The sequence below is a fragment of the Monodon monoceros genome, unplaced genomic scaffold (assembly GCF_005190385.1).
Source record: "Monodon monoceros isolate NGI ecotype Baffin Bay Population unplaced genomic scaffold, NGI_Narwhal_1 Super_Scaffold_7, whole genome shotgun sequence".
NCBI lineage: Eukaryota > Metazoa > Chordata > Mammalia > Artiodactyla > Monodontidae > Monodon > Monodon monoceros.
The window spans coordinates 64,755,043-64,782,859 of record NW_021703784.1 but is presented as its reverse complement, the minus strand read 5'-3'; the positions used below and the strand labels follow the sequence as shown (position 1 = coordinate 64,782,859).

General features: G+C 43.7%; 1 protein-coding gene across 10 annotated transcripts in view; it reads right to left on the bottom strand.

Moving 5' to 3' along the window:
• TEAD1 (TEA domain transcription factor 1) overlaps positions 1-27,380 on the bottom strand; it is a 264,117-nt gene extending 236,737 nt beyond the window's left edge. For 5 of the 10 annotated variants that reach the window (XM_029207001.1, XM_029207002.1, XM_029207005.1 and 2 more), the window contains exon 1: positions 5,159-5,312. In XM_029207001.1, the coding sequence (XP_029062834.1) occupies positions 5,159-5,209 (51 nt within the window). In that variant the 5' untranslated portion in view covers positions 5,210-5,312. Of the gene's footprint in view, positions 1-5,158; positions 5,468-26,221; positions 26,366-26,968 lie in introns of those variants that run through there. The other 5 variants (XM_029207009.1, XM_029207013.1, XM_029207008.1 and 2 more) reach the window with 5 other exon arrangements.
• Between the last annotated feature and the right edge of the window lie 437 nt (positions 27,381-27,817).

The window sequence follows — 27,817 nt, the reverse complement described above, 5'->3', positions numbered from 1 at the left end:
TCATAGGAGGGAAAGTCTGAAAGATCCGTGTGGCTTTTAAAAAAGCCAGCAAAAAACTAGGACATATGCAAAAGTTATTTCCACCGCACACTGCACACTACAGATAAGAACGTCACTTTTCCAACAATTTTAAAATACACGGTATGTTTAGAGTTTGATTTTTCTCTCACTACTTGAGCTTTTGTCAAGCACCTGGATGTTAAGAGTTATAAAAATGAATGAAGGGGCTTCCCTGGTGGCACAGTGGTTAAGAATCCACCTGCCAATGCAGGGGACACGGGTTCGATCCCTGGTCCGGGAAGATCCCACATGACGCGGAGCAACTAAGCCCGTGCGCCACAACTACTGAGCCCGTGCGCCACAACTACTGAGCCCGTGTGCCACAACTACTGAGCCCGCACACCTATAGCCCGTGCTCCACAACAAGGAAAGCTACTGCAATGAGAAGCCCGCGCACCGCAATGAAGAGTAGCCCTTGCTCACTGCGACTAGAGAAAGCCCATGCGCAGCAGTGAAGACCTAACGCAGCCAAAAATAAATAAATAAAATAAATTTGTTTTTTAAAAAAAAAAAATGAATGAAGATTCTGTTCCTGCCCATAAGGTGCTCACAAGTTGGGTATCTGTACCCAAAACGAAAGGGTTTAATAAAGAGATGATATGAATTTCAGTAAGGGACTTTTAGTAATAGAAAAAAGGTCCAAAGTTCTTTGCAGCAATATTTTATTTTCCCTAGTTAAAGAAAAAAAAAAAATTAACCTAACCAGAATGATCTATTAGACGCTGCTAAACATGGTGGGATGTGACCGGGAGCATTAATTTACCAAAGGACTGGCCAGTGACGAGACCTGCACTAGCTATCGATCATCATCAATCTCCACGCTTCACTGTGACTTTCTACCACTTCATCAACCTTCATAGATTAAAACACTCCAGGCCAGTCCTTGATTCATTTGGTAGATAACTACTGCTTCCCCTCAAAAACCACATATTCACTTTAATCCATTTGAATAATTTCTCAAACTATGGGCTGAATTCTAACTGGGATCCAAGTCCAGACCATCCCATATGAAGCTAATCTTCAACTAGAGGGCCAAAAGCTCTGGTTACTGGGATTTCACTCATTCCAACTCATTTAACAAATATTTATTGAGCACCAACTGCCAGGAATTTTCTAAGCACTGAGCAATTCCACTGGAAAATAAAACAGACATGGAACCTTCCCTTGTGGGGCTTACAATCTAGCAGTCAGAGCATCAACAAATGAATTTTACTGAGGGAAAGGAACATGATTCAGGATAACAGGCAGCTGGGCTGGGGAAGAGACGGGATAGGCACCCACCAGATAGGATGGTTAGTTAGAGAGAAACTCCTACAGAAGATACATCCTTAAAACTTGCAAAACACCTGTTACAAAGGTTGGTGTGACTGTTACCGAAAAAATTTTCTGAATAACTAGTATATATAATTTAGAAAAGACAAAAATATGTTTAAAAATAGAATGAGGCTAAACTAATCTATAAACTTAACAGAACCCCAATAAAAATAGTTTCTGAAAAATTTTTTGACTAGACAAAGTGCGTCTAAAAGTGTAAACAGATAAACACACCTGTGAAAAAAGCCAGGAAAAAAATCTTAAAGAAGAAAGTGATGAAAAAGTGAGTAGCTGAATTGTACAGCAAAACCCCTGTCACAGAGCTATGGTAATTAAAGCTCCAGGTAGATAATGGAGCACATGTGAATTTAGTTTACCAATCTATAGAGAAAAGAGTCAATGAATTGTGTTAGGACAAGACAAGCATTAAGTTAAAAGGTTGGGATCTCTACCTCACTCCTTCTACCATACCAAACAAAATCTAGACATATTCAACTATGTAAAGTATATTATGACTTCATTTTTTTTATGTGTAATAAAATTTCAGGATAAGATGGTCTTTTGCATGCAAATGAAAAACCTAGAAACCATAAAGGAAGAGTTGATAAATTTGATGTAAGATTAATTTCTGCATGGAAAGTTATGTAACAGGGAAAGTCAAAAGGCAAATGACAAACTGGGAAAGAATATGTGCAACTACCCCACCCTACAGCCCCCTGACGTTTCGCTGGGGCATTAGCAGTGCTTCTCAAATTTTAATGTGCATACTCTTCACCCGGAATCTTATTAAAGTCAAGATTCTAATTTGGCAGGCCTGGAGTGGGGGTCTCAGAGTCTGCATCTCTAACAGGCTCCCGGGAATACCAAGTAGCTAAATTTTACAGAACTTTTCAAATTATAGAGACATGGGGCCAGAACTGAGTGGGGCTCAGATACCTCATGAGAATCACTTGGGAAAGTTTCAGAACCTTGGTCCAAACTTCACCATTGGACATTCTGATTTAGAAGATCCCAGGTGAACAGGAAGAGTCAATATTTTTTTTTTTAAACTCCCCAGGTGACAAAGATATTCAGCCTGGTTTGAAATCCAGTGGACAAGATCGTCTGAGTCCCTTCCTGCTCTTTTCTGTGCTCTGAATACTACAGAGAGACATGTTTGAACTGGTAGTTCAAACTTCTTTCCCACCCCCAGACCTCCCTCCCCTACCCACACATCACCTTCCTGCAGCCTTGTCCTAACATATTCTCCTCTCACAACAAAGGCTGACAAAAGTACAGGAGCACAGCAAAGGAGGCCCACAGCATGGTTAAGTGGCATCCCAGTGATGGTTTACCCAGTCGCTGTTTAACCAGTTATTGGCTGTGTGATCCTGGGTTAGCCTCCTAACCTCCTGGACTGTATTTCCTCACTTATACAAACCAAGTTGTTGTGAGGGTTTAAATAAGTTAATCTATTGAAAGAAGTGTGTAAATTGTAAAACATCATGTAAACATTAGATGTTTTTACTAGATGTGACATTGGGAACATACTTGTCTAAATCTGAACCCCCTCATGTCCACGTCCCAACAAATTTCTACGTTGTCCCTCTTTCCAATCCCTTCTCAATTTAAATTAAAAAAAAAAATTCTCCACGTTTCCACTTTCTAAATATACAAACTAAACACTATGAACAAAACAGGTAGAACATAAATACTAAAAACAGAACTACCATATGACCCAGCAATTCCACTCCTGGGCATACAACCGAAAAACACTAATTGGAAAAGATACATGCACCCCAATGTTCATAACAGCATTATTTGCAATTGCCAAGACATGGAAGCAACCTAAGTATCCATCGACAGATGAATGGATAAAGAAGATGTGGTATGTGTGCGTATACACACATACAATGGAATACTACTACTCAGCCATAAAAAAAAAGAATGAAATTTTGCCGTTTGCAACAAGATGGATGGACTTGAAGGGCATTACGCTAAGTGAAATAAGTCAGAGAAAGACAAATACTGTATGATCTCACTTATATGTGAAATCTAAAAAATACAACAAACTAGTGAATATAACAGAAAAGAAAGACTCACAGACATAGAGAGCAAACTGGTGGTTACCAGTGGGGAGAGGGAAGGGGGCAGGGGCAGTATAGGGGTAGGGGATTAAGAGGTACAAACTATTATGTATAAAATAAGCTACAAGGATATATTGCACAACATGGGGAATACAGCCAATATTTTATAATAACTATAAATGGAGTATAACCTTTAAAAACTGTGAATCACTTTCTTATATAATATTATACATTAATTATATGTCAATCAAAAAAAAAAGGAGGAAACATTTCCAAACTTTCTCAGTTAAAAAAAAAAACAAACCCGCAGGTAGAACGTGTTATATCAAGCCTAAACTAAAAATGGCTTCAAATCTGTAAAAGATGCCAACAAATACTGCATATGTCTCCTAATGTACATGGTAAGGGTTTTCCAAAACAAATTCTACCCTCTTTAACAACTTCTACTTTGCTATTTCTAAATGTTAAGTCTCACCTAAATCTTCCTCCCTGCTCATTTATACTGCCACCCCCAATCTGGGGAACAGCAGATGAAGCAGACCTTTTGTTTCTGACACCATCCCCAGGGGCACACACACATCTTATAGGTCTCCTCAAGAGAGGCGTTTGCTATTTAATCCATTTGCTAATAAAATGAACCTGGAAGGTTCCCTGACAGAGGAAGCTTGAAGCACGTGCACAATATACACACTGGATTTATCATCAGGAAGCATTTGCCAAAGGCCACTGAGCGCATGCTTTTCCACACTGATCAGAGACGGCAGGGGAGGAAGTGAAGGGTGGCACCACTAGGCAGGACACCCAGGTCTAATGACACACCTGGCCTGCCTCCTTCCAGGTGCTCAGCCAACCAGAACTCCTCAGTGCCCCAGGGTATGACTGGAAAAATTCCTCACCTGCCACATTTGAACCAAGCCACCGTACAACCTAAACCACATGGCAAACCAGGCAGCAGAAAGGCCTACATAAGGCCTGGAAATGTTCCAGTCTGAAACACAGGTTAGGAGGGTAACCCTATTGTTACTGCCTGCTTAGCTCCCTCAGACAGAATCCATACTGGAGAACTGGGTCCAGGACAGCAGCCCTGCCTTGCAGACCAAGCAGAAGCTGTGTGCCATCACACTGAGTAGGGCCTCTCCAGAACACCACACAGGGCTTACTTCCCAGCAAACTAGTCGGCCAGAGACCATTTGGTTTCAATTAACAGAAACCCACTCCCACTAACCTAAGAAAAAAAAAAAAAAAGAAGGGTAGGGGAACGTGGGTTCATTATAAGGCCAAGGGGTCTATCAGATGACCCCGAATCAGGAACTGCAGCCAGCCCTCATGGGAAATGGAAACCAGGAAATGGAAAACCATCCGGAAATGAGACTATTCCCAAGGTCTCTCATCTCCTCCTCTGCACAACAGCTTTGTTGTTTTCTCTCTGCAAATCAGTTTTAATTCTATGCTTCTGTGTACCCATGGGTCAAACATCTACTCCCCAGTTAGCTTTTCCCTGAATTGTAGGGTGAGCATCAAAGACCAACTAGGATTGCTGTCTCAATCCCAAAAGATTCAGGAGACAGAGTTCAACTCAGCTTGGATCAGACAGCCCCCTTTGATCCGAACATCAGAGAGAAGGTGGGTAAGTTGGTCTAACTATAGAGGATATCTACCTGTCTGGCACAATTACAAAAAATGACAATATAAATGACAACAGCTTAATGAACTCTGACCTTTGTTAAAGCCACAAGGTTTCCAAAGGTACCATCTTGTCTTCTTATCATCACTCCAAGGAAGCACAGCTGTACAGCCAGATCCTCAAATAACAGATAAATGTCTTCTTTGTAGTTTGCCTGTTGGTTGCTTGGGTCGGAGAAAAAAAGCACTTTGTTGTTATCAAATAGGAATTTATTTCTGGTTCCTCCTTTCCTCTTTACAGGAGGGTTCTCGGCAGGAATCCTGCCTGGAAACAGGCAGAACCCGGCAGTACACAAAAATGTCCTTGAATCATGAATGCAGAGGTAGGGGAGAGGCACAGTCATGGTAGAGAAATACACACACAGAACTAAAGCCTTCTGGGGCAGGGATACTAAAAATAATTTTCCATAGGAAGAATCTGTTCGGTGTAAAGGTTAAGCAAGGCTCCTTCCTTCCTTACAAAAGCGTCTGGGTTTTTCATAAAGTAGACCCAAAGAGTCCATCAGTGGGGGGTCTACTTCACCTAGAGCAACAAACACATTCCTCCCAGATCATGGGCTGCTCTGTGTGGTTGCTAATAAGATAATCTGTTACAGGAGGCTTACAAATCCATTTACATTGATTTTAATTAATGAATCAATCCCTGAGCCTGAACAACTTGGTCCAGAGAGGGTAAGCAATTCAAGATTCAATCTGCACTCCCAGCCTGAAAGCTACATTAAAAAGAAATTAACTCTCAGATCAATGCAGGACAAATAAAAATAATTGGGTTTGTATCTCTTACAACATAAGAAAAAATCTCTTCCAAGTTTAGACAGTTACTCTTCACACATTAATAAGGGGAATATATTTTCAGTGATTTCCTAACAAACTCACCTAGGATTAAGGGGTTTTTTTGGACAAGCCTGAAATCTGGAAAACCAAAGTCAGATATAATGACTCTCAGTCCAGCCTCTGAAATGAACATGAGTCCACCTTTCTCAAAAACTCATCAGAACCTCTCAGCTCAGACTGAAGTTGAATAGAGAATTATCCAAATACAAACGACCAGTAAGAACAAAGTGGCACCCACCAGCCTGGCTGTGCTCTGAATCAGCCAGGCTTCATTAAGAAGGCAGGCAAACTTTTGCATTTGCTTTTACTTTATCCTTTACAAAGGCTGAAAGAGAATTTGACCTTTCTGAGCTATCGCTAACTATGAATTGGAAACAAGCTCAATTTAAAAGACGGCATCAATATGTGACCGCTCATAGGTTCATTTTTCTCTTCTCTTTCCTCATCTTTTTTCACAGGGTTTGTCTACCCACTCTATTTTTAGACTCCTATCAGAACTTCCAATGACTCCATGTAAACCTAGTGGAAAAAAGTCTAGTTTCAGTCCCACTTTCTCAAATCCTCCAGCTGGCCAACACCAATTAGCATCGGAGAAGAACATTAGAGTTAATAACTGAAAACGCATCACACTCAATTCTAATTTTTTTTAAGATGGAAAAAGTTCATAAACTCACCAGCAAACCGTAAAGCAGCAGAGAGACACCAGTCTGAGTCTGCCCCCACTTATGAAGGCAGACAAGGGGGGGCTGCTCATAAAAGAGAATAAATACATACAGGGTGTGGAGACCCATGACTTTGGGAGGCAGCATTTCACATTTCTCCCTCACTCTTTACAATATTTAATAAAAGAGTTATCAAATTGATTTTGAAGTCAGTAAGACTGGCCTGAAACACTGCAAAAGGAATTAAAAAAAAAAAAAAAAAGACCCTGTACATAAGGAAGTAAACTGCAAGAAAAAGCAAGAGAGCCAGGCCAGAGCTCAGGGCGGGCTGGCACTCGTGTGTTCTCTCCCTCCCTCCATCCCTCCCTCCCTCCTTCCCTTTCTTTCTCTCTCTCCCTTCTCTGTCTCGCGACTAGGCGAACAAAACAAAAGAAGTTGATACTTCAGCTATTCATATGGACTCCAGAGCTTTCTGCCCCTAATGTCTGCTTGCATGCCCTCAAGTTTTAGGATTCACTGGACGCTTAACTAAAGCTCCCTGAAACATTTCCTGTGCATTTCTGGGGGCACCTCGGCGGACCCAGCCAGCTGCCTTTCCTGGCTGAGTTGCGCGGGGCAGGGTATGCCAATGCAGCCTGACATTCAGAGCAAGACCACAAATTATAAACAGTTTCAGTAAATTGACTTGAGTGTCTTTGTTCCTCAGACATACATCTTTCTACCACTTACAAAGGCAGGCAGCAGAACCTAACCACCAATGCGACTATAGCCAGGACTGGGAAAGGAAGTTATTGAAGCCTGGATTTCCTGCTTTTGCTTGTAGCCAAGAACTATGAGGCTTGTAGTGGTTTCAGGAACTGACTCATCTAATGATTCATGAATAAGATACTGCTTTTAATACGTTTCTGACCCTAAGACTCAGGAACTTGAAAACCAACCTGAACCTATGCTTCACTCTTATTTGCAAATGACTATTCACAGCAAAATAAACAGGAGGACAATGGTTAATGAAACAATGAAAACATCACACCAAGGGCAGGAAAAGCAGAATGTGGACGCCACATTTGAAGCCATGATCAAAAGCCTAATCTGTGGGCTGTGACTTGATAGCATCCAAACTTCCCAAAAGTGAATAACAGGTGTAATGAGGTTTATTTTTAGATATCATTCCCCTAGATGTAAAAATAGATTTAGCACAGCAATGTTTTAATTCAGGCACATCTGGGGTTGTGACTCTAAATACCCAAGATGGAAAGCAGCATGTAGCTCTAAATTTAACTGCTACAGTTGCAAACCAGGGAAAGAGTTCAGGGTTAGCTGACCAATGAGTAATGGGTAATAAAGGACTCATGGTGGAACTCACTCTCTTAAATCATCCTCTACAGGAAGACTGCAACTCAGTATTTCCACCCATCCTCTGACCAGTCTTCTCTTTCCCCCCTCCACACACACGCACACACAGGCACATCAGTCCTGAAAAGCAAAACTCTCTAAAAGTAGAGTCAGAAGCTGGCACCTCTAGCTGCTCCCCGTAACAGCCCCATAGACTCATTCATCATCAAGAAAGCCCACTAGCGAAAAGTTTTCAAGCCTCCCTGGCCCACCAATCCTTGGGTTTTCCCTGCCCCTCCCCCTAGGGGCATTAAGAACAGGACCAGTTTCAGGGGTGGCTTTCAAACCGTTTACAGGTTTCAACACCAGTCCAGTCACACAGAGGGAAGGGGGAAAAGAAGACAAAAATGGCAGGGGGGAGGGGGAGGGGGGCCATGGGGGATGGAAGAAGCAGTAAGACCAGTTGACCAGGCAAGGCCAAAGTGCAAGGGCTGCCTGGCAGGCCCTGCCCAGCTGGGCTCCTCCAACAGATTTACTGACATGACGTCAGTGGCTCCAGTCCAGCTTTTCTTTGGTAGCTTTTACCACTTGCCTCCCCTGTGTTAGGGAGCCACAGGACCATAAAGAAAATTCCCGTTGTGAAACGAGTTTAACCTCGGGGCACAGAGGCCTGCCTGTAAATTATAGGGCTCCTCACCCTCTCTCTGTGCCCCTGGAGGAAGGGGAAGGGAATAAACCCCTACTCTACTGTACTTTTCTTAACACAGAGGAACCATTAAATGAAGCTTGCTGCCTTTAAAAAAAAAAAGGGGGGGGGGGGGCGGTGGGAAGGGGTGTGGTAGGGATATTAAATGAGTATACAAAGTTTCACAGGACAGGATGCTGGTTAATTTCTCAGGGATGTCATGAATGATGATAATTTCAGTACAACTCACTCATTCTGTTGTGAGGCTGTGTTGGCTGGACTGTGAACGCATACGGCTTTGTTTCACCAACAAAACAAAAAAGTATTACTGAAACTGAAACTTCAGGCCTGAATGGAACCTCTGAAGAGAGAGCACTGTAGATGTATTTAAAATGAGATTTTCTTTTGGCCTCAGTGCATATTCTGTGATGCACCAACAGGGGCATCAAACAATTTCCAAAAAGCAAAGACAGAAATTACTAAAAATAAGTCTAATAGGAGACTCATTAAACAAAAAACACTCATTTGAGACTTAAAGGCTTACTATTGTATTCCCACAACAGCAGAATAGCCGTGTTCCATCTAGGACTCCAGTGCATACAGCTGCCTAAAACTAGAGCTTTAAAATTTTTTAGCTTATAAAAATAATGTATTAGTGATAAATTCTTTAAATGAGTGAGAGATTAAATATATTCTATTTTAAACACTTTAGAAGAGAAAGGTACAAAACTTAATTCAACCAGTATTTATTCAAACACATGTGTGTAAATTGACCCCAACAATATCATCAAAATATAGCTTGCAGTCTGAATGGCTCAGAGTGGTAATAAGATAAGGAATCTCTCACCTTCTGGTTATTTAAACAAGGCACAGAACAAACCATCAGGGAGACAGGACTGAAAGCAATGATTAAAGTCTTCCGTGAAGCCTAAATTAATGTGAGCTTTGGCCTTCAAGATGAGAGTCAAGCCATGAACTGTCCTGGGGGAATTCTTCAGTTTGGCCTTTTTCGTAGGGGAGAAAAGGACATGATGACAAGCACAAGAGTGGAAATGGCAGAATGAGAGCCAAAGGGGCCAAACATGAGACAAGTGTGCAAGGAAAGTTTTTATCATGGACCAAAAAGTTGACATGGTAGGTGGGATCCATTTCTGAAGGGGGCGAGGGGTGTGTGACAGAGACCCTACCCAAGTTGTAGCTCTGAAATAGCATTTCCCACTAAAAGAAACCAAGCTCTGCAGAAATGGTTCATTCTAAATCCAAGAATACAAAAGACACAGGATAGCAAGGAAGCTGCTATCAATAAGGGTCACATCAAAAGGACACAGGAGCCAACTAAAGAAACTCCCACTGCCCAAAGATTGTACAATTTGAGCATCAATAGGAAGAGGAAACTACACAAAGTCAAAAACATTGGACAGGGCTTCCCTGGCGGCGCAGCGGTTGGGAGTCCGCCTGCCGATGCAGGGGACACAGGTTCGTGCCCCGGTCTGGGAAGATCCCACATGCCGCGAAGCGGCTGGGCCCGTGAGCCATGGCTGCTGAGCCTGTGCTCCGCAGCGGGAGAGGCTGCAGCAATGAGAGGCCCGCGTACCGTCAAAAAAAAAAAAATCCGACAATTTTAAATCCACGATTGCATAATGATATTCAAACAAACAAAAGAAACCACATACCTGCCTTTTCTGTACAACTATATGCCAGGTTAACCAAACAATTGATGATAGAAAGTTTCTATGAGTATTTTGGCTAATAAATGAAGTAAGAATGAGAGGACTGGAATATGACCAGTTTACGAAGCCCATATGAAACAACAGATACAGGCAGAGATCATAAATCAGTGGCTAACACACAAAGAAAGAGACAACTGGACATCACGTGCCTCCTGGTGGATTGCTAGTTATGGAATATTCCTGCCTTAAAAAACAAAAAACATTAAACCTCAAACAGACCAAGCTTCTAGGTCTAAATTCCAATTAATAGGAGATACAGAGGATAGTGGAGCATGATAAATAGCACTAAGAGAATGCAACTGCAAAATCCAGAATGAGCGAAACTTGACAAGAGAAACAGGCTTTTATAAACACATCACCCGCAAGGGGGAATAAAGGAGGGAAGAGATATTCAAAGAGTTTTAAGAAACAGAACAACCAAAGATAACCTTTGATCTTGTTTGGACCCTGATTTAAACAAACCAACTATGGAAAAACAGTGATGAGACAATCAAGGAAAACTAAAGAGTCACTAGATATTTTACATTAAGGAATTATTATTAAAATATTGGCATGATGATATTACAGTTGGTGTTTTTTAAAAAGAGTTATATTTTTTAAATACATACTAAACCTTTACAGATAAAATGGTATGGCATCTGGGATTGTTTCAAAATAATCTAGTGGAAAAGGAACCCGGGATTTAGAAGGAACAAGAATGGCCACGGGGTGATGATTGTTGCTAAGTCATGATGGTCCAGGCACGTTCACTGCCCTCTACTATACTGAACTTTTCATAATAAAAATTTTAAAAATCTAAAATAAATAAAAATAAGGCACTGCTCCTGTCCCCCTCCTTCAAAAAGACAGAAAGATGCTAAGAGAAGAGATACTTGGCACTCTAAGTCATGGCTACTGGGTGATGTAATAACAGCCGTAATTATAATCGGCAGATAACGTTAATGAGACACTCTGCCAGGCATCGTGCTAACCGTCACTATAACCCATGAGAAAGGCACTACTATGTCCATTTTACAGGTGAGAAACTGGGGTTCAAAAAAAATAAAGAGGTTGCCCAAGGTCAAACAGGTAAGTGGAAGAAATGTATGTAATTCCACAAATTCAAAAATGTAATGAGAATCAGGATGAGTTGTCTTTGCAAAATAGTTACCGGAAGTGCCGGTAACTCCCTAAGTCAAGAGATCCGACGCTCTCCAACGTGAAAGACAGCAGAATCAAGAAGTGGTGCTTTGCTGATGACCATTTTTGGTGAAACCCAGGAAACTGAAGGGGCAGTCTCTAAGATCTCAAAGTGATAAAAGCAGAGGAGAAAGGGTGAAAAAAGTGGACGGCACGTGTGTGTGTCTGTGTGTGTGTGAAAATATGAAAGCAAAACGGAAATTGTCTGAAGAGTGAAAAACAACAGAGCAGGAAATCCAGCAAGAAGGGAAGCTGGAAAAAAGCTTAAAACTAAATCCAAAGGAGGAAGATGGAAAAGCAAATAAATGAGCTCCTGTCAGACTGGTCCATTCTGGTTAGGACAAAACCCTCAGGATCTTGGACAGAGAACTGGAGGACAGAGGAAGCAGGAGACTTCAGAATGGGTTGGGGCAACCAATGGAGAAGCTCACTGTGGGCCATTCGCCATACTCCATCATATTTTACTTATTCTTTTTATTTTCATTTTTCAGATAAGGAGACAGAGGCCCAGAGAGACTAAATAATTTTCCCCAAGAGCTCTCAGCCAATAAGCAGAACTGGGACTGGAACCTGGGTCTGACTTCAAAGCCATGCTTTTATATTTGCTTAATATATATAGCACTAGAGAGATCTACACAACATTAGGGCAACACCAAAATGGCCAACAGCAGAGGTACCCAAAAGGCATTGGGAAATATATGACAACTCTAAGAAGGGGGCAAACCAGTACAGGGAAGGAGGGGAAGACAGGAGAACAAGTCCTAGAAACTGGCCATCAGTGCCCCAGCCCCTTTTGGCCCAGAGTCAGCAGAATTAGGTGAACAAGAGTAAGACAGTATCAACTATCCCACAACCTTCCACTAAAAACCAACCATGACATCAAAGATGGGTAGCAACCCCATTAGCAATCCCATTTCAAAGTCCCTGCTGTCTATTTCAGAGACCTGATTAAGGGCTCTGAAGAAAGCAGTTAACTCCCTTTTCTCTTCTGTCCCTGCCACTGTCCATCAAACATCACTGCCTAAAACATATTTCCAGCTGGTCACCTGGGTGGGGAGGGGAGAAATTCACCCCATCTCCCTAGTTCCCAAGTACTCCCAAAGGTCATCTACCTAAAAACCCTACCCCCAACATGAAGGCATTTCCATATCCAGGCCTTCCGGGTGGTAAAGGGGGCTAACTTACTCTGCCTGCAGGCCAACAAGAGCACATTCCAAAGGAAAACCAGATAAACTGGCAGGTCCAGTTCTAGGCTTCCAAACCAGATCAGCTTCTTGCCAGAGCCCCCAACACAACTATAGAGCAGTTTAGATCAACCCAGCCCCCAGACAGCCTCTCATTTTCATATAACCAGTCTGAGAGGTGAGGCGTTCTGGGTCCCCACAGTCTTTGAAGACTGACACCAAAGTGGGGAGGTGAATCTTGCCCCCTCTCAAGAAGATGAACGACTAGGGTGGGGCAGTTCCCCTAGGAAAGGCTTGAGTGGGTCACACCTAACATCTTAGGACCTTAGCCACAGGTTTGTTTTGAAAATAGAGTAAAATGGGCCACCAAGAACACAAAACAAAATAAAGTATTAAGTAGTCTGTCTTTTCTGCACAAATACACCAAGAGGGGAAGTCTACCTTTGTTTCAATGTCACAATCTAAACACCATTCAAATGCCACAGGTGACTTAATATGCAGTCTTTTTCAGCCTGGCAGCCGTGAAGTCACACAGATCTAGGAACTGGCTTCAAATTTTGGTCCCCATTGCACTGGCTGTGTGACCTTGGGCAGGTTACTAAACCTCTCTGAGATTCACTTTCTTCAACCACAAATAAAGCTCTCAGGTTTAAATTAAGGTAATGCTGAAGAATGGGCTTAAGACAGAACCTGGCCTGTCAGCCTTCCTTTCTTATCCAAATTCTCCCAGGGTGGCCTGGGCATTAGCACAACTGAGAGAAGAGGTATGGAATAGACTCAGCAGTACTGCTCCTCCTCCATAAAAGGGAAGGGAGTGTGGGGTTGTGGACTGGATGACTCAGATAACAACACTGCTCCAGGACCTTTTGGCCTAAGGCTCTCACATTTTATCTCTTTAATCTAAAGCTCGGCTCAAAAGCAGGCTGGATCATCTTCCCAGAAAGGGAAAGCAAAGATTTTCAAGTGACTTGCCCAAGGTCACAGGGAGAGCCAAGACCAAGGGCTATCCAACCCACACAGCTGGAAGTGGAGGGACCAAGACCCCAGCCCTGGGAAGACCCTCAAATGCCTTCTCCCAGTGAACCACCCCAACAAGGAAATAGTTCTCCCAATTCTCAACAGCAAAGGCCAGAAGCCATTCTTTCAAACTGAACACCTGCCCAAGTTACTGCCTAGAGCACATGATAAAATAACTAAATGAATAGTGTTGTTAAGAGAACCACCTGGAATTGAGCAGTGTCATTACAATTATTTTTGGTTTTAGGCAAAGTACTAAAATTTCTTAAATTTCTAAGATTCCACTCCATTTTCCCTCTGTATCCACAGGTTCCAAATCCACATTCAACCAACCTCAAATCGAAACTATCTGAGAAAAAAAAAAATTTCCAGGAAGTTCAAAAAAACCAAAACGTGAATATGCCACAAGCTGGTAACTATTTACATTTAGTATTTATACCGTATTTACAACTATTCACGTGGCATTTACATTGTATTAGGTATTATAAGTAATCTATACAGATAATTTAAAGTATACTGGAGGATGTGTGTAAGTTATATACAAATACTACACCGTTTTACATAAGGGACTTGAGCATCCGAGGATTTGGGTATCTGCAGAGGTCCTGGAACCAATCCCCTGTGGATACTGGGTCCGGGTCCAATGTATTTCGGCACATCATAGGACATCATTACAGTCTCCCAAACAACAAAGATAAGCAAGTTTGAAACTAAGAATGTCAAGAGAGCCAAAACTACAGGTTTTAAAATCTATAATCTGAAATCCCCAGATTTCACACAGTACAAAGCTTTCAGAATTCCACTGGGAAAAACTTCTAAATTGAACTTTGCAAGTCCGAAAGGAAATGAACCAGTGCTGAATCATTCCCATGAATGATGAGACACTGTTTTTTTAATTCGTTATGAATTGATCCACAGAATAGCAGAGGGTTTGAAACAATTTGGTTGAAACTAGCACAGGTTTATAGGAAAAGTTGTTCTCTGAAACTCCCCTCTATTGAAGCTCAGAAACAGCCTGGGACGCTCCAAGAATAACACTGTTATGAGCTCAATATCAGGGTACCTCAAAAGTCTCCTGCTTGAGATTTTTCTCTCTATCCTGCTTAATTAAAGAGTCAGCCAGTTTCCTCAACAGTTCCTATTCGTAGGATGACCATATCACTTATCTTCCAAACTGGGACATTTTGACAGTAAAAGAGGGCACGATTAAGGGCTGCGCCACAAGCAGCCCAAACCAGGACTGCACCAGGCCAGAAGTTACACAGCCACAAGGAATGGTAGAGAACAATCCTTTAGAAATACAAGTGGATAAAAACTACCACAAACAGTTATTATGAGGAAGACAGTGTGCATCTGGTAGGAGGACCCAGCAATAAATTAAAAGTTAAAATTAAGAAAAAAAATGGGCAGGGGGGAGGGAGACACAAGAGGGAGGACATATGGGGATATATGTATATGTACAGCTGATTCACTTTGTTATACAGCAGAAACTAACATACCATTGTGAAGCAATTATACTCCAATAACGATGTTTTAAAAAAAGAAAAAAGAAGAAAATGGGCAGAGTAGAACCTGAAACTCGAGGTATAAGTTAACCTATGCTGGGTTCAACTTTTCCCCATCTTAAATCAACTTAAATCAGATTCGATACTTAACTTGTGGCCTCACGTGCCTTCCAGGTCTCCCTCCCTCGTGATCTCCTAGTTTATTTATCTTTTATGATTTAGTTCACAGGCTGTTTAAAGTGTAAGCCATACGGGCGGTTAACATAGTCAACGTTTATCATTAAGGAGCAAGTCATCCCACATTACTGAAGTTATTCTTTCTTTTTTTTTTTTTGAAGTTATTCTTTCTTAAGTAAAAAAACCTTCCACTGTAGATACTTCTAATGGATACCTTTAGGCTCTGCACTAAAACCAGTAAACTAGCAGAGATGTAAACCCTTATTATTAGGTCATTGCTCTGAATATCAATCTTAAATCACTTGACCAGCAAAACAAATGTACCACCGTGTGAGGCGTGCTGGGAGTACCGTGCTTCATCTTTTTCTATGAGATATAATTCACATATCCTTTTAAAAGTATAATTCAGTGACTTTTAGTAGATTCACAGTTTATAAACCATTTTTTTTAAATCTACCTTTCTCCCCTCTTCAACTATCAGTCTGCCTGCCTCTAAAAGCCTTTATTTCCCAACTAGTCTACTCATCTCTCTTAACAATTTTTAACCTCAATTTTTAATTTAAACTAGGAAACCAGATTAACACACCGTTCTATATACCCTGGTTAAGAAGACATGAGCAAAAATGCAGGTGGTCCTCAGCCTAGGCTCACACAAAGCAGTCTTAACTGCTCAAACCAGTCACTGGGAGTGGCCCCGCTCTGAAAACACTGAAAACACGGGGACATGAACACACCCTGAAGTGTACCTGGGTGTCAAGTGGAGCAAGACCAGCCTAGGGCCTCTGGCTTTGAAAACACAGGTTTCTACCCACCAGCATCCAGAAAGGATTCAGCTCATCTGCCCAGGAAGTACCTCAGTACTAACCCAACTTAGACACTCACCTGGGACTAACATTCTCTTAAAATATGCAAATATACGGGCAGAGGGATGGTCTGCCATTCACACATGAGTGTGAATTATTATTTGAATTATAGTTAAGGCCCAGAGAAAGGAATCAGATGAGAGGGGCAGAGATTTAACTCCAGAGCTTGGAGTACTTGGAGGAATAGGATAAGTCTGACAGCAGTCACACCTGCAGCTCTAGCCTACTGAGCTAGCTCTTATCTACATATTATCACAGCCCTTCAAAGTGGGTAACACACCAGCCCATTTTCCAGATGAGGAAACTGAGGGCACAGAGAAGTTAAGCAGTCTGCCTCTAAACAGGTTAAGAGGTGCAATTAGGCCAGCAAAGGTATGGGGAGGTGCCTCTCTGCCTCTTGTTCTCTCACACCCAGAGTTGATGCCCTCAGAACTCCAGCAGGGATTCCTCAATAATGGCTTTACCAACAGGTCCAGGGCCTCGAGCATAGCTTCTCTATGAAAAGATGAGTTCCATACAAACACCTTGGAAAAGAACTTTCAGAACCCAATCCCAAAGTTGGGAGAGTGGCTTCCAAGCAAGAACCTAAGGAAGACATTTCCTTTCGAGTGGATATAGGTGCACCATGCTACCCATCTTTGGAAGCATTCCCATTTAACTGGTATTACCATTTGGCAAGGAATGACCTCAGATATTGCGTATTTACTGATGGATTTCCTCTACTTTATGAATCGGGGAAGTGTGGTTCAAAGAGATAAATGGTCTAGGACTTTATGGGATGCCTCACCTCTCCTGGATTTCAATCATTCGCCCGAGACCATAAGTCTGGCTCTTCTTAGCAACTGCTTCAGCCTCGGGTGTTCTTAGAGAGTCAACGTCCAGGCTGACCTGGCAGGAACTCCAGGGAGACCTGGTGTACAAGACAGCACATGAAGCTGCTGTTTGCTGAGCATGCATTATGTGCCGGGCACACAGGAGGCATTCTATTAAAATGTACAGATGGGGACACAGAGGCTCAGAGAGGAAGTAATTTGTCCAAGGGTACAGAACAAGTGTGGCTGCGCCAAGAGTCCCACTGAGGTGTGTCCGACTCCAAACCTATGCTTTTAAACCTATGTTATTATCCTGCCTTTTTCCAAACCAGAATCAGGAAGCTTCCAGCTCCCCACAACCAGACCCCTCCCTCCCTTCTGCTTCTTTCATTAACTGTTCATAGCCAAGTTTTAGATCTATACTGGCTCACGACTGGCAATGAAACTTCTTTATTAGTATTTCAGGGTTGAGTTCATTACTCTGGAGAGTATTTAGGGGGTGGGGGAGATGTTTGTTTGTTTATTTAACAACTTAGTCCCACTCTAATCCCAAAATGGCATCTGGCCAAAAAAATAAAATTAAAAAAAAAACGCTTTCCCTTCAAGGCCCAATTCCAACATCACTTCCTCTACAAAGGTTTCTTTAGTCTCCACCACTGGGAAATACAACTCTGGATATATCATGAGCACTTACTCCACTGGATTTTTTTTTCCCTTTATTCTGATATTACCTAAGAAAATGTATGTTCCTGAAAACTACAAATGTGTAAAAATGAAAGCCCCTCCCCTTCCCAATCCACTCCCTCAAAGCAACCCATCAATGATGTATAATCTCCCAGATCCTTTTGGAAAGAGATACAAACATATTTCATCAACATTTCATCAACTCTAAGACACCAGTGATTGTTAAATGCAGTATAACTTTATTTCTAAGAAATACTGTTGCAAAACACGTTGCCAGAGCACAGCCTTATCACTTAGAAACTGTATTTTATAAATATTGAAACTTTATCATATGTCAATCTTATGCAGATATAAAAAGGAAACTATATAAGCAAACAAAAGTGGGTAAGATATACTAAAACAACTTCTCAGAGAGATCAACATCCATGCTTTTCCACACAGTACTGCCCTCTGTGTCAATAAGAGCACTGGCGACATCAAATACATTCTTAGGAATGCTTAGCGACTGACGCTGGAATTTTCTTCCTCTCCACTGCATTTGTTCTGCAGGCTGTGATGAGTGTACGCAACCACATCATGGGTCATGACCACCACCTGGCCAGCCATGATTGCAGGACACATCCTAATTTCGAAATGTTCAAATATGGGGGAAAAAAACCGCACCTTGGAACTCATGAAATATGAAAAACACAGCTTCCCCACTGGATTGTGATGATCTCTTTAATCTCTTCACATGCCTGTTTCCCTTGCTAAATTGGAAACTCTGCAGGGGTGTTTTACTGATGGCCATTCATTGACCACCCTTGGCTGATCACCAAATCCCTGGCACACAGTAACCCCTGAAAATGTTTCAATGTAGCAGTTCTAGGCAAAACTGGGAGCCCCTAGATTTCAAAGTGCCTAAGGTGGAAGGAAGAGAGAAGAAAGGAAAGAATAAAAAGCCGAGTACGGTTTATCAGCAGCAAAACCATGCTCATCTCTGGGATGCTGTCACGATCACCCTTCCTATGCCCTCACTCTGCAATATCAAGGTGCACCACGTGAGACCCTCTATGAACATCCCCACTACTCAAAAATGAAAACTACCTCTGCAAACAGCCAGGCAAGAATTAGTCCTCAAACTCCTTGCCAGGGAGCCTGAGGCTCACCTCTATAATCACATCTGGAAACAACTGCTACCTTCCCAAGGGATAACAGATGTGTGCTGAGCACGGAGAAGGTGGTTCTGCTCATTGTATTGCTTCTCCTGCGCATTTTTGTGTAGCCATATCTTTAAAACCAACCAAAAAGATCTTAGTGAATTCCATAAACAGTCAGTATATGCTCCTAGGTACATCACCTCACAGATACAGGAAAAATCTAGAGTTAGGAGGCAAATTTAGCCTGATTCCATCTGAGGATAAAAGTTAGAATACCTAGAGTAATAATTCCCAATCAGAGGTGGACACCACTCTGGGGTCTCTTAGAAATACAGAAACACTACACCTATCCCAGCCCTCCTAAGGCTCCAGGGCTGATACCCAGTCTGTGGAAAGCTCCATGGAGGCTGTGATGCACATGCTCAGGCAGGAATCACTGGTGAGGCAGAGACTCTCTAGGACAGGCGTGGAAAGAGGCTGCCCTGGGTTTGCATCAGAACCATCCTGCATTAGCCATGTAAACAGACCTGTGTAGCAAGAATTAGAAACCCCAAATTCAAAAGGCGGGAGGCCTGGAAAGGAGACTGAGAATGTGCAGAGAGGCTGGGTGGGGAAAGGGACAGACAGTCTTACCCTGGCTTCCCCAGTGCCTGGCACACATCAGGGACACAAATGTTTGCTGAATGAGATTCACATGGCTGATAAGCACATGGGCATGCACATGATGAAATTTCCACTAATCCACCTACTATGTGCAGAATCCCTGAAATGGCCCCAGCAACTCAAGGCAGGAGTCCCCCAGTCGATTCACCAGTGGCAGAGATTTTAGTTTTGCTTCAGCTTCACTGAACATCTGACTAGAGATGTTCTAGAAGCATTTCCCTCTCTAAGAATTCCTAGTCATAAAGGAAGCTGCTTTTTGCCTCCGAATCACAGATAATACTTCCTCTGATTTTCAGTTACATAGATATTAATCATTTTTGCACTTGATGAAAGGTGGAAGAAAATTAGGGAGGTATTTTTAATGCACAACAAAACTAGAAACATTTTGTCAAAATAAGAACCATATTGGTCTTATCCTCCCAGTATTTAGAACAAAAGCAAATTTTGAATTATGGGAATTTCTTGGCTCTGCCAGTATGAAACGCTATTAAATAGCTTGTTTTCTGCTTTTCTGTCAATGGAAATACCTGATGAGATCTTCTAAGCATTCCAGATTTCAAGACGGGGTTGAAGGTTCCCTCAGCTGATATAGCTCTTTCTAACTCTTACCAACCACCATTGTCTCCCAAAAGCTTTGAAATGAAAAGGAGAAAGGGCGGAAAGAGATTCCACCAAAGGAAGCATCGGCTCCCAGAGGTTTCAATGGTTTCGGAATCAGCCCCCAAGATAGCCCCAGCCACAGTGATGGGTGATCTGAAAATGAAGCATATCAAAATGCTATTGATGAGCTAAATTACCAGACAGCTTATCTGAGGCCCACATCCGCCATATGGTGCCCCAACTTCTGCCGCCTGTTGCTGCCACAATAGGCACGCCTACCCAGAAAGCACCATTGGACAGAAACCCAGCAGCAGCGGCATGTGGGGTGGCTACTATGTTTACATTTTATTTTGTGCTATTAGCTGTGAGCCTCCCCCTATCCCAGGAGTGACTTGAAACATACACACATTCAATGTCAAAGACCTGTGTTACCTGCAGGACACATGCGTGCATGCCCCATGTGTGCACGTGTGTGGTATACATCAGGTGAACAGAGAGAAAACCAGATGTCAACTTCAGAAACGGAGCTGTCTGGTTGGGGGGAGGGCGAGCCAGGCCAGCTCCCAGCTAGAGCTGCAAGCAGACAATGCGCTTTTCTCAAAACACTTGGGCAGGCGGGCCTCGGGGAGTGGCTATTTAAAACACTTGGCTCCTTTTATTTCACCACCAGGGAAGTGAATTCGGACTCTCAAGGGCCAGAGCAAATGAAGTCATTTGGTTTCCGCGGGCAGAAGTCTGCATTTTAGCAGAATCAGACTGGACGAAAGTCGGAAGGTCCAGCTGAAGATGTTCTTTCTTCCAATTAAAACTGATTCCACAGAGGATTTGGTGCCTGGGCTTCACTAACTTTTTCTTTTTCTTTTTTTTTGAAAAGACACTAAGGTCACAGAAAATGTAAAGGACACTGGAATGAATGCTGTCAAAGATGACTCCCTTTACAAAATGCCATTAAGTATGACCACATAAGGATATCACATTCTAAAGTCTTGGGTGGTATAAAAGATTAACAGTGATTTTTGGCAAATGAATTCATAAGATTTCTGCATTTCTTTCTCTCTACTCTCTCAAAACAGGTTCCTATCTTTGCAGAGATTATATCATTGATGGTAACAGAATATCTATTTAGTTTACTATCAGGGAAAAGACACTGGTTTTCAAAGAGAACTCAACAACACATAGCATCTGGTTATGAAAAAAAGCACAAGATGCAGGTTTGGATACACTACAAAGCAAAAAAAAAAAAAGCCTCTTTCCTAATATTCAGATCTAATTAACTATTACAGAAAGCCACTCATTTCATCCCCCCAATTAACCACACCTAAGCAGACAACATTCTTGGATGAACTTTTCAAATTTTCTTAAACATTCTCAGTTAAAATTTAAAAAAAAAAACCTCCTTTCAAGTTAAATTGAGATTGCACTTGAACTCCATCCAAGAGCAGAGCTGAACTGAATTATGATAATTAGAAAGCTGTGCTTATAAAAAAGCAGCACAGTTCATGCATTTCTTTTAAAAGTTCATGCCAGAGAATATAAGTTCAATATGTTCTCACATAATTAACATTTCCCACCATTAGCAGCAGTTTTTCAGTTTATATGTAAAAACAACAGCACTCGCCATTGTTGTATCTACCCCCGCCAATAATGTTTCAGTCACTTTACACGTACATCTAAACCTGTCAGATGCCTCAAAGCAACCAGAATTTCCCAATGGAGACAATGGTGGTGCTTAACTTGTTCATCAATAAACTGGCTTTTTCTTTTAAACCCCTTTTCCAATGCTGGGCCCTGCTCCTCATACTAAAACCATTAATGAAATCCTAGGACACAGCCTTAAAAACTAACGTGAAAAGGGCAGGAAGCATTGCATCAGGATAGTTAATACTGGGGGGTTAGCGGCAAAATACAGCCAGGATAGAGCCTTCCTCCCTGGGCCTGCCACAAAAGTAGAAAAGACGGCCTCTTAGGAACTCCCCCCACCCCTTATCCAATCAGAAGAGAGACCAGTGGTTTCACAGTTAGCCAGGCAGGACTCCCAGACTATGGAAAGTATTTTCAGAGAATCCTCCCAACCATGCAAAAAGCCAGTGGACAAAAGGAGAACTTAAGAGCTGAAAGCGACCCACCCAGTAAGAAACACTCCTGAAAACCCATTTGCTTTGACTAAAATAAATACACATTTCAAAATTCTCTTACGCTGCACCACTACAAAGCCCGAATGTATCTGAAGAAATGGTTGGATTTCCACTGAGTTCAAACAAGGGAGAGTGTCGAGGAAGCTTATGATGACAATCTTGCACACTGAAAACTCTCAACTGCCCACAGCTTTGAAACAAATTATAAAAACCCATGCAGAAACACTCCAAATGGGTTCCCTGGTGGCACAGAGGTTAAGAATCCACGGGACAATGCAGGGGACACGGGTTCAAGCCCTGGTCCAGGAAGATCCCACATGCCGTGGAGCAACTAAGCCCGTGTGCCACAACTACTGAGCCTGCGCTCTAGAGCCAATGAGCCACAACTACTGAGCCCACGTGCGGCAACTACTGAGCCCACGCACCTGGAGCCCGTGCTCCACAACAAGAGAAGCCACTGCAATGAGAAGCCCGCGCACCGCAACGGAGAGTAGCCCTGCTCCCCGCAACTAGAGAAAGCCCGCGCGCAGCAAGAAAGACCCAACACAGCCAAAAAATAAATAAAAATTTAAAAAAAAAAACAAGAAAAAAACACTCCAAGTATTTAGATCCAAATATTCTAGCATTCCACAAACTACCCCAGAAGAGTAAAGGCCCCAAACTTCCCTGATTTCAGAAGTATTCAGTAATTGCGATACAAGGGGGTCGAAATTAGTATTTGTCAATAAGCCCAACCCTGAAACATTAAGTGCTTAGGATGGACCTGAATTACTTGATTTTATCACCTTCGTGAACAAGAAAATAAAATATATCACTGATACTGTTCAAACATGACTTGGGATCTAACTTAAGCACCACAGTGTAATCTGTGGCTTCTACAGATAAAATAAGAAAAAGCGCCACGCAGCTGTAAGAGATTACTCCAGTCATCGGTCAGTCCCCAATAGCCCAGCAGCACAGCCTGAGTCTGTCAAAGCTTACAATATACTTTTCTTGCCGAGTTCAGAAGTAGGCCATTAGCACTCTGCAGTTCCAATCTCTGAACTCGAAAGAGGAAGCTGTAATGCCCGCATTTATCAACAAAAAGGTGGGCTCTGATTTCCTTGCAATTCTACAGAGAAAGCTGGACATTTGCTCGAGCCAGTATTCTTCAGTCTTTGGGAAAAAACCAAAAAGTTTTATCACTAAACAGATCCAACTTCTAAGCACAGCTTTCAATCCACAATATTTTTCTCTCCTCTCGCAACCTCTTTATTGGAAACAAGATAAAATGCCTAAAATACAAGCTTAAAAGTGTTATCTACCTACTGTCTGTATGTGAGCACGGTCATTTTACATACATGGGATCATACACACAGTTATTTGCACCAACCTTTGGAGTGATAAGACACTACAATTATCATTTGCAGGCAGTATAATTATGCTCACAATTAACACATAATAACACAAGAGATTAGAGAGACGAGTAACCCCACAGATGCACGAACTCTTGTCCCACCGCCATGTATGACAGGTCAATCCATTTCAGAAGCAAGAAACCTTAAAATATTGTTAACGGCACAGCTCATTCCTCCAAAGGCCTATCTAACATTTGGGATCTACATTCTCGAACTGTCGAACTGTCACAGTTTTCTACTGAAAATGTGACAACAAATATGATCGAGATCCCCATATCAATACAAGTATATTCCACCAAATTTTCGCATTAAAAAATACCCTCTTATACTTGCTGTCCTGTATTGTCAGAGCCAGCAAAATTCAAAATTGTTCATAAATGACTGAAACTCAAGCAGCAAAAAACCCAAACATTTTTTTCCTTATGACTTGCTTGTCCTTTTTCCAAAAAAAAAGTGGGGGTACCAGTGCCCAAAGTTGAGTATGTGAATATAGAATTCTTTCTATATAAAGCAAAAGAGGGGGAGGGGCAGAGAAGAAGAAAGGAGGAAGCTGACTTTCCCCAGGCTGCCCCCCAACCCCCTACCACCAGCAGCCCTTACATATAATTAATTTGCTGCTGGGGCCTAGGCACACACAGCACCACAATGCCAGGAAGCACCTCTTGGTGAGAAATTCAGTTCAGTCTGGCTCAAACTAAGTTAGCGTGTCCTCCTTCTTTAAATTAAATTTCATTAAGTATATGCCATGGTGAGTCCTGGTTTATGTTTTGGGAAAAGAAGAAGAAAAAAATCCCCCAATAATCTCTCTCAGGCATGTTTCCTGGATGGAGTTCTATTTGTTACTTTATAAAACATCACACAGAGGAGAAACCTACACAAAAATTCTTTCCCTTAATAGTTTTTTACTCGTACTGTCAAGGCAAAGTGTCACACTGGTTTTATTTCAAACTTGTAAAAAGAGAGACAGAGACAGAGACAGAGAGAGAGAGAGAGAAGAGAAAGAAAGAAAGAAAGAAAGAGAAGGAAGGAAGGGAGGAAGGAAAGGTAGTCTGATATTCTCCTAAAACTGCAAATCAAATAATACTCAATCATTAACGTAAAAATAAAATGGTCTACATGGGCATTTTTATACCATCGGCAAGAACCAGTAATGGATGCAGCTTATCAGCTCATTCTTTTACACCAACAACAAATAAAAGAATTGTAAACTCTGTTTAAAACCTGAAACCTGAGAGTCCAACACAGAATTGCACATAGAAAGAAATACTAAACAAAAATATCTGTGACCATTTATGGGAATAGTGAGATTAGAAAAATAAGCCTTTCCCCTAAAAAACAATCAACAATTCAAAACCTCACTGTTGACAAAGGTTCAACTAATCCATTTGTCTTTCCTGAGTCACTTTGTAATTGATTCTACTATTTCCATCTAAAAAGGAAAGATTCTTACCAAAGTTGGATCTAAGTCTGGCCCTTACAAGCATTCAGATGTACTTGGGGCTCAAAGATCCTGCTATTTACAGAAAGGCACAAATCCAACAGTGAAAGGATGAAGCACTTGGCACAGCCTGAGGTCTGTTCCCCAAACCACCTCACAGTACCCTGGCAGACAAGCCCCCATGCATAAAACACCAGCCAAAATTCACTGCAAGCTTTAGAGAACAGAGCTCACTCCCTGCTCGGACAACGCAGTGGGATCACTTCTTCCTGAAGGGATCTGTCTATTCAGGTAACCACCTTCAGGCACCCAGCACACCCCAAGCATCAGACCACCTAAACTTCCAGAAACAATCAAGGCAAAGGGTAGGGAGGAAGAAACACGTGGTTGTCCAGAACTGACAGTGTTCTACTCATTTGCAATATCTGTAGCATTTTTAATACATATATTTTTTAAACTATAATATTTTGAAATCTGATAGGTTTTGCAGACCTTTCTGTGCCAGGACCTGGGCTTCCTCCAAAGCACTGTTTTTAAAACACGGCCTTTTTACATTACCCGCTCCTGGAACATCATCTGTCTCTAAGTTTCCAGTGCTTACTGAGGTCAATTTTCATTTCTGCAAATCACAGGCAGCCACTTGCTTCTGAGAAGTTAACAAGCCTCCTGAGAAATGCTGGTGGCTGGTATTTCATTGTTTCATAAATATTTTTATACACTGACATTCAACTTTAAATAAATCTTTAAAAAGACAATTAAAAAGCGAAGAAAATTATGATCTGGATTTTATTTATTTTCGTGGGAGAAAAAGAAGGGAGGTGTGAGCCCCTCCACTGTTTCCAACTCATTTAAAATGTTGCTTCGGTTTAAAAAAAAATAAAAACACATTAAAAGAAAAAAAGGAAACTCATAGAAGTTGTACTTTCTTTAAAGCGGGCCTCTGGACTTTAGAACAAAACATGTTGCTGCTACGAACAAAGAGCAGAAATGCACCCTGATTTTCTCCCCTCCTGGGGATCATTTCTCTTCCAATAAACAAACGAATCCCCCAGTATTTCCTACCGAAGGGAAGTTTTCCAGGGAGAGTCTCCTCCAGGGTTTGGTGGTAACTGCGACTCAGTCTTTTTTGGACACAATGTTTCTGCTGACTCCTGAAAATTTTCCACTTGAATGTGCAATGAAGCAGCGGCGGCGGCAGCAACAGTCCTGGAGAAGCGGCAAAGACGACCGTGCCTCCTTTCATCTTTGAGAAGAAGGAGCGAAACCCCGCCAGCAGCACAAGTCGGCGCAGCCCCCAGGCCGGCCTCGGGGGGCCCAGGCGCCTGGGGCGGCTGGGGAGGCGCGGTGGGGGGATCGGGCCGGCTTCGGGCTCCCCGGAGACGCCGGCGGCTCTCCCAGCCCGCGCTCGCTCCTAACTTCTGACTTCCCCGAGAAAAACGTGGAAACTGCCCGAGGGTGTGTGCGTGTGCGCGCTGGCAGGCAGACGGGCGCGAGAGGGGGGCGCGGGGGGCGCGGCCGGCCTGGCGCCTCCAGGGCCGCCTGTTGCCGCGCGGGCTCCGCAGCGCGCGGCCCAACTTGGCGTCCCGGCAACTCCCGCGGCGGCGCCCGGCCGCTCACCTTGAAGGGGCGCGCGGAGGCGGGTGCAGGGGCCCGGCCCCGGCCCTCCGCGTGCCCACCCGCCCGCCGCACACAAAGCAGAGTCCGGAGAGAGAGAGCGGCCCGTGCCGTACGCCGCGGGCCCCCAGCCCCCGGCGCCCCGGCGCCCCGCGCGCCCCCCGCACCCAGCATCAGCCCCGCGCGCCAACTTACCTCGGCGAAGGGAGCTGCCGCAGCGCCCGGCGAGTCCGAGGCAAACTTCGGCGCCGCTTCCCCCGCCTTCAGCTCGGAGCCCGGCTCCCGGTCCCCGGGCTGGGCCACCCCACCCCCCCACCCCCGCCTAGCACCGCTCCTGCCCCGGGGCCGGCTGGACGTACTGGGCTGCTGCCCGCGGCTCCGGGCAAAGGTGGACGGGGTGGGGGGACTTCACTGCATGGCCTGTCCCCGGACGCGGCCGCCCCGAGCCCGGGCCCCGCCGCGCGGACTGGCCCTCAGCGTGGAAACGAGTCTGCAAAGTGCTTGGTGGGCGCCCGCGGCGGGCGGCGGGGCCGCGGCGGCGGCTGCAGAGGCTCGGCTCGGCTCGGGCGGCGCGGCACGGCGCGAGCGATGCTAAGAATGCTCGGAATGAGGACAGGAATGAAATGAACGCCAGGACCGAACTCGCTCCGGAGGGGTGGGGCCTCGGTGACGTCATGCGGCCTGCCGCCCGGGGCCGGGGGCGGGGCCTGCCGCCGCCGGTGACGTCATGGGGATTCGGGGCGGGCCCGGCTCGGCAGCCTAGCCGTTGGGGCGCGCGCGGGCTCCCTCAGGAGGGGCGGCGGGGCGGAGTCTCGCGCCCACGGGGGAGCGAGGAGCGCGCGGGAGCCGCCCTGCCCCTTCCCGGCGCGGGCTCCGGGCTTTGTCCCTAGCTGGGCGGGGCGGACCGGGGGGAGGGCGCCTCTGAGGAGCCTACGCAGCGCGAAGAACTCTGGAATCCTGGGTTCCTTCCTTGGGGCGGGCGCGGAGGCCGGAGATTCGCGCACCGCTCCTGCCCTGCCTCAGTTTCCCTGTCCCGGGACGCGG